Source organism: Mustelus asterias, chromosome 9 (genome assembly GCF_964213995.1).
Source record: "Mustelus asterias chromosome 9, sMusAst1.hap1.1, whole genome shotgun sequence".
NCBI classification, from domain to species: Eukaryota; Metazoa; Chordata; class Chondrichthyes; order Carcharhiniformes; family Triakidae; genus Mustelus; species Mustelus asterias.
The window spans coordinates 91,776,338-91,790,515 of NC_135809.1; the positions used below are offsets into that span (position 1 = coordinate 91,776,338).

The 14,178-nt window shown below is 40.7% G+C and overlaps 1 protein-coding gene across 2 annotated transcripts in view; it reads left to right on the top strand.

Moving 5' to 3' along the window:
* LOC144498823 (cleavage and polyadenylation specificity factor subunit 7-like) overlaps window positions 1–14,178 on the top strand; it is an 82,263-nt gene that overhangs the window by 16,090 nt on the left and 51,995 nt on the right. For both annotated transcript variants that reach the window (XM_078220543.1, XM_078220544.1), the window contains exon 3: window positions 6,613–6,716. In XM_078220543.1, the coding sequence (XP_078076669.1) occupies window positions 6,613–6,716 (104 nt within the window). The remainder of the gene's footprint in view (window positions 1–6,612; window positions 6,717–14,178) is intronic.

The following is a 14,178-nucleotide window of genomic DNA, read 5'->3' on the forward strand; positions in this document are numbered from 1 at the left end:
CCACATTGCTTGTCCAAAGTCATATGTAGGCCAGACTCGGTAAGGATGGCAGATTTCCTTCCCTAAAGGGATATTACTGAACCAGATGGGTTTTTTTACGACAATCGACAATTGTTCCATGGTAATCATTAGATTTTTAATTCCAGAATTCTTTTAAATTTCCTTCAAATCTCACCATCTGCCATGGTGGGATTTGAACCTAGATCCTGGGTCCCTGGATTGCTAGTCTAGTGACAATACCACTATGCCACCATCTCCCTTATCTCAGACATTTTATAAAGTGTCTTTCATAGGTTTCAGTGTCTCAGTATTTTAGTGGCCAGTAATGTACTACTTGAAATGTTGTCACGGTGGTTCATGAACATGTTTGGTTGAAGGACCCCCTTTACAAATGGATTAGTCATTACGAACCCCATCCAAATTTTGATACTATATAATACTTATAATATGAAGGTGCTGTATTTAAAGACTGTTTTAAGAAAACAATGAGATGAGTGGACGTGCTTCCCATTGTAGTGTTTGCAACCAGTCTTCAGCCATTTTGATTCACGCCATACGATATCAAGAAATGTCTGTGCTCACTGGATATAACAATGACTATGAGTTCTGAAAGTACTCCAGATGAGGGCTGAAGACTTGTGCTACAAAATTAGCTGTGCCTATAACCATGCTGTACCGCTACAATACTGGTAGTACCTGACAAAGTAAAAAATTGCCCAGTCCATAAAAAGTAGCACTAATCCAACCCGACCAATTAATCTACTATCAGTCTACTGTCAATCATCTGCAAAGTGATGGAAGGTGTCATCGATAGTGCTATCAAGTGGTACAGGATCATCAATAACATGCACAGTAAGAAGTCTCACAACACCAGGTTAAAGTCCAACACTTTTATTTGGTAGCATGAGCTTTTGGAGCACTGCCCCTTCATCAAGTGATCAAGTGGGTTAGGTTGATGGGCCATGCTAAAATTACCCCTTAGTGTCCTGGGATGCGTAGATTAGCGGGTAAAATATGTAGGGATATGGGGGTAAGGCCTGGGTGGGATTGTGGTCGGTGCAGACTCAATGGGCCGAATGGCCTCTTTCTGTACTGTAGGGTTTCTATGAGTTCTATTTCTATCTAGGCAGCTTTTGAATGCATGTGGCATCAAGGCACCCTAGTAAATTGAAAACGGGAAAACATTACTGGCTGAGAGTAATAAGAACTAAGTTTGCTGACAATACCAAGTTGGATGGGAAAGGAAGTGGTGAAAAGGACACACAAAGGCTGTAGAGTGTTGGATGTGTGGGCAAGAACATGGCAGATGGAATTCAATGTGATGAAGTATAAAGTTGTCCATGTGGGTAGAAAAATTTTAAAAAGCAAGTATTTTTTGAATGGTAAAAGACTGGGAAATGTTTACATTCAGAGGGACTTGGGTGTCATTGTATATGAACCTCATAATTAACATGCAGATACAGCAAGCAATTAGGAAGGTAAATTATATGTTAGCTTTTGTTACAAATGGATTTGAGTATAAGAATAATGTACTCTCTTTGCAAATTTGGTCTCCTTATCAAAGGAAGGACATATTTATGCTAGAGGGATTGCAACAAAGGTTAACTAGACTGTGTCATGAGATGAGAAGAGATTGATTAAACTAGGTCTATATTTCCTGGAGTTTAGAAGATTGAAAGGTGATACAATTGAAACACATACAATTATTAAGGGGCTTGACAAGGTAGGTGCTGAAAAAATGTTTCCTCTGGCTGGGGAATCTTAAACAAAGTTGTAAGTCTCAGAATAAGGGGTCAGCCATTTAGGACTGCATTGAGGAGAAAATTCTTCACTGAATGGATTGTGAAGCTTTGGAATTATCCAGCTTCAGAGAGCTGTGGATGCTCAGTCATCAAGTATATTTAAGACTGAGATGGGTAGATTTTGGGGTACTAAGGGAGTTCACGGATATGGGGATAGCATGAGAAGATGTAGTTGAAGTAGAAGATCAGCTAAGATCATCCTACACCTGCTCCTATTTTTTATATTCTTATACTTAGCACAAATGAAGATGGTTGTTGTTGATGGAGGCCAATCTTTTAGTCCCAGGACATCGCTACAAGAGTTCCACAGGGTGGTGTCAGACCCAATGTTTTTCATCAATGTCCTTCCCTCTGTCATAAATTCAGAAGTAGAGATAATCACCGATGATTGCACATTGTTCAGTTCTATTTGCAACTCCTCAGCTAAGTAGCCATTGCCATCAAGGTCATTAAGTACATATGTTCTGGGCTGAGATGGACAGATTTTCAATCAGTAAAGGAATCAAGGATTATGGGGGTAAGGTGAGAAAGTGGGGTTGAGGATTATTAGATCAATCATGATCTCATTAAATGGCAGAGCAGATTCAATTGGCTGAGTGCTCTACTTTCCTACATTTTATGCTGCAAGACCTGGAAAACATTTTGGCTGGAGCTGATAAATGGCAGGTAATATTTGTGCCATGAGTATCAGCAATGACCATCTCCAACAAAAGAGAATGTAACAACCTCCCCTTCATATTTAGCAATACCTACCATCTGAAGTAGTCACTCCTTTGATCACCAGTGCACCTAGGCAGCAGTATGTACCATCTACAAAATGTACTGCAATAACTCACCAAGGTACCTTTGACAGCATTTTCCAAAGTCTTGACCTCTGCCATTTAGAAAATCAAGGGCAGCTGGCGGACATGAACATGACCACCTGCAAGTTCCCCTCCAGGTCACACACCATCCTGACATGGAACTTTATCACTGTTCCTTCATTGTTCCTATGTCACAGTTCTGGAATTCTCTCCCTAGTAGCACTATGGATATATTTGCACCACATGGACTGCAATGGTTCAAGAGGCAGCTGACCATCACTTTCTCAAGGACAATTAGGGAAGGAATAAATGTGCTCGTTGCTGGTGACGCTCGTGAATGAATATAATAAAAAGTCTTTCTACCCTGGGTGCTCCCGTCCTAGTTGAGGTAGCCAGCCCACTCTGCTGCATTTTTAGTGGCCTCTTTTACTCCTGCCTCCTGGATTACATTTCACGTGATTTTTGTTTCGACTACAGTTTGTGAAGTGATGTCATTTCTCACACAGCAAGGCTTTACAAGCAGCAGTGAGGCATGTTACTGGAGAATCTTTTCCTTTAGGAATAAATACTAGCCAGATAACTAAGAGAAATCCCATGGCTGTTCTCAAATAGTGGAATAGAAATATCCATCTGAGAGGGCAGACAGGGCTTCAGTTTAATGTCTCATCCAAAACATGTGTTTGAGGAAGTGGTCCTGGCCAAACCGTGATTTCAAAGAACAACAAAGAACAATACAGCACAGGAACAGGCCCTTCGGCCCTCCAAGCCCGTGCCGCTCCCTGGTCCAAACTAGACCATTCTTTTGTATCCCTCCATTCCCACTCCGTTCATGTGGCTATCTAGATAAGTCTTAAACGTTCCCAGTGTGTCCGCCTCCACCACCTTGCCTGGCAGCGCATTCCAGGCCCCCACCACCCTCTGTGTAAAATATGTCCTTCTGATATCTGTGTTAAACCTCCCCCCCTTCACCTTGAAACTATGACCCCTCGTGAACGTCACCACCGACCTGGGAAAAAGCTTCCCACCGTTCACCCTATCTATGCCTTTCATAATTTTATACACCTCTATTAAGTCTCCCCTCATCCTCCGTCTTTCCAGGGAGAACAAGCCCAGTTTACCCAATCTCTCCTCATAACTAAGCCCCTCCATACCAGGCAACATCCTGGTAAACCTCCTCTGTACTCTCTCCAAAGTCTCCACGTCCTTCTGGTAGTGTGGCGACCAGAACTGGACGCAGTATTCCAAATGCAGCCGAACCAACGTTCTATACATCTGCAACATCAGACCCCAACTTTTATACTCTATGCCCCGTCCTATAAAGGCAAGCATGCCATATGCCTTCTTCACCACCTTCTCCACCTGTGACGTCACCTTCAAGGATCTGTGGACTTGCACACCCAGGTCCCTCTGTGTATCTACACCCTTTATGGTTCTGCCATTTATCGTATAGCTCCTCCCTACATTATTTCTACCAAAATGCATCACTTCGCATTTATCAGGATTGAACTCCATTTCGACTGGGATAAATGTGGCATCCCTAAATAGTAATGGGATTGTGTGGGTGGCACCTGGACTGAGGCTTGGTGTACAAGGAAAACTCACATGAATATCAGGAAAATGGTTTTGGAAACTGAGGGAGGAAGGAAAACGAAAAGAAAATGTTTTATATGAATTTAAAAAAGGGAAGCTGTAAGAATTTGTGATCAAGGCAAAATTAAAACCAGAAAGGAAAAAGATATGTCTGGGATTTTCTCCTTGTGCAATTGGCCTCATTTGTTCAATGAACAGAAAATTCATGGATTGGTGAACACTTATGTGGGAAATCATAATTTGTGTTGCCCTTTGGGTGTCTTGTTATGCACCAGGGTTTTAAAAGAAGTAGGTGAGAGCAGGAATAAGCCATGGGGCACCTTGAGTCTGCTCTGACAGTCAGTAGGTCATGGCTAAAATTTTACATCAGCTCTATTTTTCCCATCCTCTCCCCATATCCTTTGATCCCTTTTGTGCCCATAAATTTGTTGATCTTAATCCTGAATATATTCAATGACTGAGCATCCACAGTCTGTTGGGGTAGAGAATTCAAAAGATTCACAACCATCTGAATGAAGAAACTTTGTCTCATCTGCGTCCTAAATGGCTAACCCCTTATCCTGAGACTGTGGTCCCTAATCTATGGGCAACATGGTGGCACAGTGGCTATGGGCAGCATGTTTGCACAGTGGTTAGCACTGCTGCCTCACAGTGCCAGGGACCCGAGTTCAATTCCGGCCTTGGGTGACTGGCTGTGTGGAGTTTGCACATTCTCCCCATGTCTGCATGGGTTTTTTCCAGGGCTTTGGTTTCCTCCCACAATCCAAAGAAGTGCAGGTTAGGTTGATTGGCCATGCTAAATTGCCCCTTAGTTTCCCAGCTATGTAGGTTAGTTGGATTAGCTATGAGATGGGGCGGGGTGGTGGGCCTGAGTGAGATACTCTGTCAGAGAGTCAATGCAGACTCGATGGGCTGAATGGACTCTTTCTGCATTGTGGGGATTCTGAGTCTATACTCTCCAGAGTAACAAATCAGCAACTACTCTTTTGAGGCCTTTATATATTTCAGCGGGATCAATTTTACTCCTTTGAAACTCCAAGGAATATAGGCTCAATGTCAATGTCTCTTTATAGGACAGAGGAGATCCCAGGAATCAATCTAGTGAAATTTGTTGTATACCCTTTCAGACAAGTGAATCTTTCCTTGGGCAAGGAGACCAAAACTGTACATGGTACTGCAGGTGTGATATTGATCAATCGCAGCAAGACTTCCTTACTCTTTTACTCCAACCCCCTTGCAATAAAGGTTACACTACATTTTCCTTACTAATTCTTGCTGTACATGTTAACTTCCTGTGATTCATGTCCAAGAACCCTCAAATGCCCTCAACACCAACATGTACCAACAGCTTTTTAAAAATATTCTGCTTTCCAGTCTTTCGACCAAGGTGCCTAACTTCACATTTTCCTGCCTGAAACCAAAATAATCAATGGGATTATGACAATCTTGGAAACATTTACACTGAAGGAATAAAGGATCAAGATGTAATAAAGATCTTAAAGGGTGTGGTCAGGATCATTATCAATATACAAATATCCCCCATTTAGGGCCAGTTCTATTAACATGTTTTTATCTTAGTCGTTTTATAAATAGGGAACTTTCCCAAATAGTGATGTCAGCCGTATTCTCCATTTTCACTTTAGCACGGTTATAGTGCATGCGTCAAGACTGCTTTGGTCAGTTATTACTGCACGTGTTAGTCAGTCTTTACTATGCATGCGTCAAGAAGAGTGCTAATACTGAATTCAATGAAAACTCTAGATGGAAACATTGTTCTGTGGAAGATTGTGCATTGTTGGTGCATTATTTTCACTTATTTAACATTTTTTGAAAATTGTGCATAGTGTGCAAGTGTTCTGTACAAATACATTAATACATAAAAATAGCCTTTTAATCTAAAAATTATCAGTTAGGAATGCAACCTACCATTCTTACATACTTTCTTATGAGGAGGGGATTTCTGTTTAGAAGCTGTTTAGACTCTCTGTTTCTATGATTCTATGAAGCTTTTGTTTAGCACACCGTTTTTTGACAACACAGAATGCTAAACAAGGGATAGCGCCATTGTATTTTCTACTGATTCTACGGCAGGAGGATAAAAGGAAAGTTTATTACTAACAGTACAAGAGCTTGATGAACATATGGAATAATGCTAAGGCATGTATTGTGAGCATAACAATAATGATATGCTAGTAAGTCAACAAATACTGAAATCTGCTGATATTGATGACCCCTAGGATTGCCTACAAGAGCCACCCCTCCAATTCTAATTTATACAAAAAATACAAAAGTTTGCATTTCAAATAGTCAATAAAAATGACACCACTTCTAGCTTTGAAAGCTAATTGTGGGGGAATTAAAAGTTTGATCTAAATTTGCTAGTGACTTTCTTACCCCTTCTGATTTGTTTCATTCAGTGGACAACAGACCAGGACGTGGCTGATGCTGTCCATTCAGTTGGTGTGCAGGACCTGTTGGAAATCAAGTTCTATGAAAACAGAGTCAATGGACAGTCTAAAGGGTGAGTGCATATGAAAATTCAATTGAGCTAAAGAAATACAATTAGCTCCCATATCAATTTCACCTTGAGGTGCTAAAGATACAAGAAAACCTTTCATTTATGTAGCGGTGGCAAAGTAGTATTGTCACTGGACTAGTAATCCACAAACCCAAGGTCATACTCTGTGAACCCAGGTTTGAATCCCAACACAGCAGCTGGTGGAATCTGAATTCAATAAAATATCTAGAATTAAAAGTCTGATGATGACCATTAAACCATTGTTGATTATCATAAAAACCCAACTGGTTCATTAATGTCCTTTAGGGAAGAAAATCTCTCATCCGGTCTTGCCTACGTGTGACTCCAGACCCACAGCAATGTGCTTGATTCTTAAAAATGCCCTCTGAAATGGTCTAGCCACTCAGTTCAAGGGCAGTTAGGGATGGGCAATAAATGCTGGCCTTGTCAGCGACACCCACATCCTTTGAAAGAATAATAAAAGTCGAATTATTTCTCTCAGAATGTCTCAGTGCTTCAAATACAGTGAACCAAATTTGAAACACAAGACTGTTATGATGTAAACTAATGTAGCAGCAATTTTCCACACGACTGATAAAATAAACAGAGTTAATTTGGCTTTGTTTAAGAGGGAAATGTTGCTTCGGATACACAAATTGCTGTTGTTAACTTAAATAGTACAGTGCAACCACAAACAGACAGCACCTTGGGCAATGCAGCAATATTGAGGTGGAATGCCAGCTGCAGTGTACATCAGTATTAACTATATACTGAACTCCTGAAATTTTGACTGTTAAGTCAAGATGATACTAGAATAAATGTTTCTGAATGATGGCTTGAAATCAAACCCGAGTCAGTTCTTTGGAAGGCTGGCACGTGCACCATATCAGCATCGGAGTCCTCCAGGTATAGCACTAGATGTGCCACTTTTGAGTTATTCAAACCAGGCAAAGAAATACAAATTTACTTTTGTGTTAGGATGGCTATGGACGTGGAATATGGTTTAACATTCTTTTGTTTATTTTAATCTTCCTGATCAATTTAAATCAGGTGCTAGAGATATGGGAAGCTGGCTGAAAGAACCCTAAAACTTGGACAGAAGGCAGCTAGGTTAAATTAAATTCCACTAATTATACTGTATCTCAGGAGTTCTGGGCTTCTGACTAAATTACTTTTATTTCCCTTCCATTAGCAGGTTGAAAATCCATCCCTTTCAACTGTATGATGATTGTTTCTTCCTATTGTTGGACTTGCTATCTTCTCCCAACTAAGTGTTCTTATTCATACTATGTTTAAGATATGTGCAAAAACAAGGATAACACTCTTTGGTGCTGATACTAAAGCTCAGACAACTGTAATGATGAGTGCGGGAAATTTTCATCCTGTGTTTTGTAGAACTACAAAAACATCTGCTGGTACAATTATAATGTTCGACCTTTGAAGCATAGATTCAGCAGCAGAAGATATATAAAGGTAAAGTCACCATAGTCCCAGATGACCATAGGCTGAGACTGGTGGTGATTTAACCTGAGGATCACCATACCTCAGGTGAGGAACAAGGTTGAGAAGGCGGAGCCTTCATGAATAACCTCAGCCGATACGGAAATTGAATCTACGCTGTTGGCGTCACTCTGTATCACTAACCAGCCAACTGAGCTAAACTGACCACAGAAGGTATATATAACATTTATAATCACTTGGAACACAATACTGTCCATTTGATTGATTTGATTTATTATTGTCACATGTATTAACATACAGTGAAAAGTATTGTTTCTTGTATGCTATACAGACAAAACATACCGTTCATAGAGAAGGAAATGAGAGGGTGCAGAATGTAGTGTTCCAGTCATAGCTAGGGTGTAGAGAAAGATCAACTTAATGCAAGGTAAGTCCATTCAAAAGCCTGACAGCAGCAGGGAAGAAGGTGTTCTTGAGTCGGTTGATACGTGACCTCAGACTTTTTTATCTTTTTCCCAATGGAAGAAGGTGGAAGAGAGAATGTCTGGGGTGCATGGGGTCCTTAATTATGCTGGCTGCTTTGCTGAGGCAGCGGGAACTGTAGACAGAGCCAATGGATGGGAGGTTGGTTTGTATGATGGATTGGGCTACATTCAAGACCTTTTGTAGTTCCTTGCGGTCAGAGCAGGAGCCATACCAAGCTGTGATACAACCAGAAAGAATGCTTTCTATGGTGCATCTGTAAAAGTTGGTGAGAGTCATAGCTGACATGCCAAATTTCCTTAGTCTTCTGAGAAAGTAGAGGCGTTAGTGGGCTTTCTTAACTATAGTGTCGGCATGGGGGGACCAGGACAGGTTGTTGGTGATCTGGACACCTAAAAATTTGAAGCTCTTGACCCTTTCTACTTCGTCCCCATTGATGTAGACAGGGGCATGTTCTCCTTTACGCTTCCTGAAGTCGATGACAATCTCCTTCGTTTTGCTGACATTGAGGGAGAGATTATTGTTGCCGCACCAGTTCACCAGATTCTCTATCTCATTCCTGTACTCTGTCTCATTATTGTTTGAGATCCGACCCACTACGGTGGTGTCGTCAGCAAACTTGTAAATCGAATTGGAGGGGAATTTGGCCACACAGTCATAGGTGTATAAGAGTATACAAGGCTGAGAACACAGCCTTGTGGGACACTGGTGTTGAGGATGATTGTGGAGGTGTTGTTGCCTATCCTTACTGATTGTAATCTGAGAGTTAGGAAGTTCAGGATCCAGTCGCAGAGGGAGGTGCCGAGGCTCAGGCCACGGAGTTTAGAGATGAGTTTCGTGGGAATAATAGTGTTAAAGGCTGAGCTATAGTCAATAGTTTGACATAGGTGTCTTTATGTTTAAGTTTGCATATTATACCAAATTGGGTTAAGTTGTCAGTGATACTAACAGGTGTGTTAACTAATCCAAAAGAATATGGATAGGCCAAGACAGTGGGCAGAGAAATGGTAAATTCAACAAATATCAAAGTCATGGGTTTAAAACATGCATTTACAGAGCACCACTCACATCCTCAGGGTAACCCAAAGCACATCCTGGCCCTTAATTACTTCTTTTGAAATGCTGTCGCTCTCATGCAGACAAAATTGGGTAGAAGAACAAGCATATGAATTATGCTTAAATGTCATTGTGCTTGAGATAACAGCAGAAGAGAAATCGGGGCTTTGGTGGATAGATCATTAAAATTATTGTCTTGTGCTCATATAATATCAAGAAAGCAGATAAAATATTTGATATATTTGAGTGTGAATTATAAATCAAGGAGTTATATGAGAAAAATATTTGAATTTAGATTGTGCTTTTCACAACCACCAGATGTCTCAGTGATTTTCAGCAAACTAAGTATATTTGAAGTGTAGTCACTGCTGTCATGTTGGAAGCATGGCAGCTATTTGCACAGAGCAAACTCCCACAAACAACAATGTGGTAATGACCAAATGAACTGTTTTTATAGTGTTGATTGATAACTCCCTGCTCCTCTTAGAAATAGTGTCATGGAGCTTTCACATTCACCAGAAGAGACAATGAGGAACCTTGGTTTAACATCTCGTTTCAAAGCGGCACCTCCTGCAGTGCAGCATTTCCTCAATACTCCAAATGTCAACCTTGATTTTTGTGCTTTGGAGTGGGATTTGAACCCGAAACCCTGTGATTCAGAGGCAAGGGTTCTACCAACTTAGGCCTGGCTGACACACATGGGATGCTGTGTTCAGTTGTGGTTTCCATGTTACAGGAAAAGTGCAAGATTATTGGAGGGAGCCCAAGGGAGGACTGCAGAACTGATTCCCAAACAGAGAGAGCTGAATTATGAGGAAATGATGTCTACTGCAGACTTATCTTGTAAGAAAAGGAGGTTGAAGGGAGACTTAGTGGAGGCCTGACGTGGAGAAATTAGATTGAACAATGTTTTTCTGTCAGCATAAAGTTTAAGGACTCTAGGGACACGTCCTGGAGTTAAAGGAAAATAGGAAAGTTAGGCAATTTTTAAAATAATTATCAAATAGTGGAATAGATTTGTGGTGGGGATAATAGTAGAAAACGTTTTTTAGAAGATCTGGGTAATTCCAATCATGAATATTGCAACAAGTTCTAGACCCACATTAAGAAAACTGATGTGAATTTCAGGAAATTATAGAGTAATAATGGAGAAGAATCAATGATGGTTCTGTCTAAAACATTACCATGTTATTATGTAATACTGCTGGTCCTTAACTTTAGATGGAAGAATTAATATGATTAAACATGGAGTGTCTTGCACTGTGTTACTATGTACTTTTTTCTGGTAGTTGTGTCGCTCTCCCTTCACAAATTACAACAAATTTAATCCTTATTCATAATAAAAAATCCCCTGTAGAGTCAGTTATGAGAATTGCCCAATGTTTTCTCATCAAATAAAATAGTAAACGTTAATTGCAGGACAATTGGGCAATAATGTAGAAGCATTGGCCTGATTTTGTTTTTAATATTCTATCTGAAGTGTCTTTAATGGTATTTTCATAGTTAAAATGACTTTCAGAAATAGGTCGTTGTGGCCCAGTTGGATTATTAAATAATCCATTGTCTCTAGTTTAAATTTCTAATTACCCTGGATGACTATTTGATTCTGGAGTCATACAGATTTGTTTTGAAAATTCAGGTGATTTCAGTTTGGTGTGATTAGGAGCTGGTGACCATTTTGAGATCATCTCTGCGTGGGGTAGGTAAATCTGCAGGCCATTTTGGAATGATCTTTGTGTGGGGCAGGTAGGGCTGGTGGTCATTTTGTGTGGGGCTTGAGGTTTGTGAAAATAAACATTGTGGCTCAAAATCATAAGCACAGTTTTGTGAAACTTGCAAACAAGAGTGATTACATTGGAAAAGAAATATTATTTCACTATTACTTCCAGTGTGACTTGCCCAACAAACACTCAAGATTACAATGTCAATAGTTTGTAACTTTCTCAAACACCTTTAAACTGAAAAAAGAAAAAATGGACTGGCGTTCCCATTTTTGATTGCTAAACTGTGTGTCCTCCTGAAAATAGATCTGTGGACATCAAATAAGGATAGGATCAGATTTAGTTGTGATGAGCATTGTGATTGAATAGTCTGCCGTGCCACAACAAGAAATCTGCTCCCTCTTAGGCCACATACAAAGATGGTCACTGATGTGGTACAACAGACTGCAGGAACTTGTGGAACTACACCACAGCAAGAAAATGGAGACTTTTTTTCATTAATATTCCATTCAACATCAGCCACAGGTTATATCGCATATTACTTTATAATTTGTCATAAGAGTTGCACTGTTTGGTTGAGAAAGTTTGTACAATTATTTTAATGAGCCAGAGCACACTCTGACCTTTTTAGTACAATGCCATTCAGTTGAATCATCCTCGCGTTGTGTCATATTACTATAACAAAGCAATAATTAAGCATGTGTTGATTTTTTTTTTCTCTTTGTGATGATTGGGGATTGGAACACTGAATTTCTGTTGTGCTTTTCATCTTATTAATACGATGTGTGTGGCATGGTGGCACAGTGGTTAGCACTGCTACCTCACAGAGCCAGGGACCCGGGTTCAATTCCGGCCTCGGGTGACTGTCAGTGTGGAGTTTGCACATTCTTCGCGTCTGCGTGGGTTTCCTCCAGTTTCCTCCCATAGTCCAAAGATGTACAGGTTAGTTTGATTACCATGCTAAACTGCCCTTAGTGTGAGGGAGATTAATGGGATAAATACTTGGGATTATGGGAATAGGGTCTGGGTGGGATTGTTGGCAGTGCAAGCTTGATGGGCTGAACGGCCTGTTTCTGCACTGTTGGGATTCTTTGATTCTATGATTAACATGGTTCGTTCTTTCATTGCATGAATACAAATAAGGCCCAACATATTACTGTCTAATTCCATAGGTTCCTTACAGTGCAGAAGGAGGCCATTCCGTCCATTGAGTCTGCACCAACTCTCTGAAAGAGCATCTTCTCCAACCCCCACCCTAACCCAGTAAACCCCACACATTTACCATGGGAAACGCCACCAGTGCTTATAAGGGAAGATGCAGTTCAGCTTTGTGTTAACTCAACATGGTGTTAACATGGTGTGTTGTGTCAGAAACTAGCAGCTCATGCATTCAGTTCTGCACAAATCTGTTTGTAGATTATCATTTAAAAAAAGAGAAGCTTTCAACTCATTACCACAGCTTGCATGCTGTTATAAAATAGGTCTCCAAATTGGCACCTATGATTGGTATATTGAAGTGCAATTAGTTTACTAGGCATTACAAAATTGGGATTTCATACCAGGTTCAGTAACTTTTGTAAAGAGAAAAGAACAGTTCATGTTTTGTATAGAGCTTGTTTATCAGAACATAAACCTTTCTTCTCTACCCAGGTGCATTAGGACCTGCACTACAGCTGTGCATTTTCGGTTTTATTTTTTATTCCCAATGTTAGCAGGTGTTTTACTTATTTATCTATAATTTAATAAATGCAGCAGTGTGGCATGGGTGTTAATCTCTCTGAAAGTCAGGACGTCTGCCACTTGAAATGGCATTTACCAAATCTTGGCTCAGTTAATGAAGTGACAAATAGCAGTTAACATGAGAAGAGTTTTGAAAAGGATCTAGACTCTTGTCAGTTTAAAAAAAATAGGTCTGAATCAATTTTAACATGAGACAACCAGGCCTGTGTGATTATGTTGCTGAGCAAGATGCCAAATACACTTTGAACTGAGAATTACAATGCAGTAAATAAATTAATGTTTAACCTGTGAGAATGGTACCGTGAGATTAAACAAGTTTTTATAAAAATAAAAGCAAAAAATGCCAGATGACTCATCAGGCCAGACAGATTCTGTGAAGCAAACCGAAGCGTTGACATTTCCACTGTAGAAAGTTGAGAAAATGAAGCCCCGAGTGACTGAGTTGGTAACTGTACCACCAGTTGGAGTACTAAGTCATGCATAACAGAAGGTCCAGCCTGCTCTGCCTCAGTTAGCTAATCTCTGCCAGGGCAATAGAAGGGTGGCTCGGTGGCACCGTGGTTAACACTGCTGCCTCACAGCACCAGGGATGCGGGTTCAATTCCAGCCTTGGTTGACTTTGGGCAGCACGGTGGCACAGTGATTAGCATTGCTGCCTCACAGTGCCAGGATCCTGGTTCGATGCCAGCCAGGGTAACTGGCTGTGTGGCATTTGCACGTTCTCCCTGTATCTGTATGTGTTTCCTCCGGGTGCTCCAGTTTCCTCCAATAGTCCAAAGATGTGCAGGTTAGGTGGACTAGCCATGCTAAAGTGCCCCTTAGTGTCCCAAGATGTGTAGTTTGGGGGATTAGCAGGGTAAATACATTGGAGGTATGGGGATAGGGCCTGGGTAAGATGCTTTGTTGGAGAGTTGGTGCAGACTCGATGGACTGAATGGCCTGTTTCTGCACTGTAGGGATTCTATGATCTATTAGGACAGTTCTGCAATCTAGAAGACAGAATT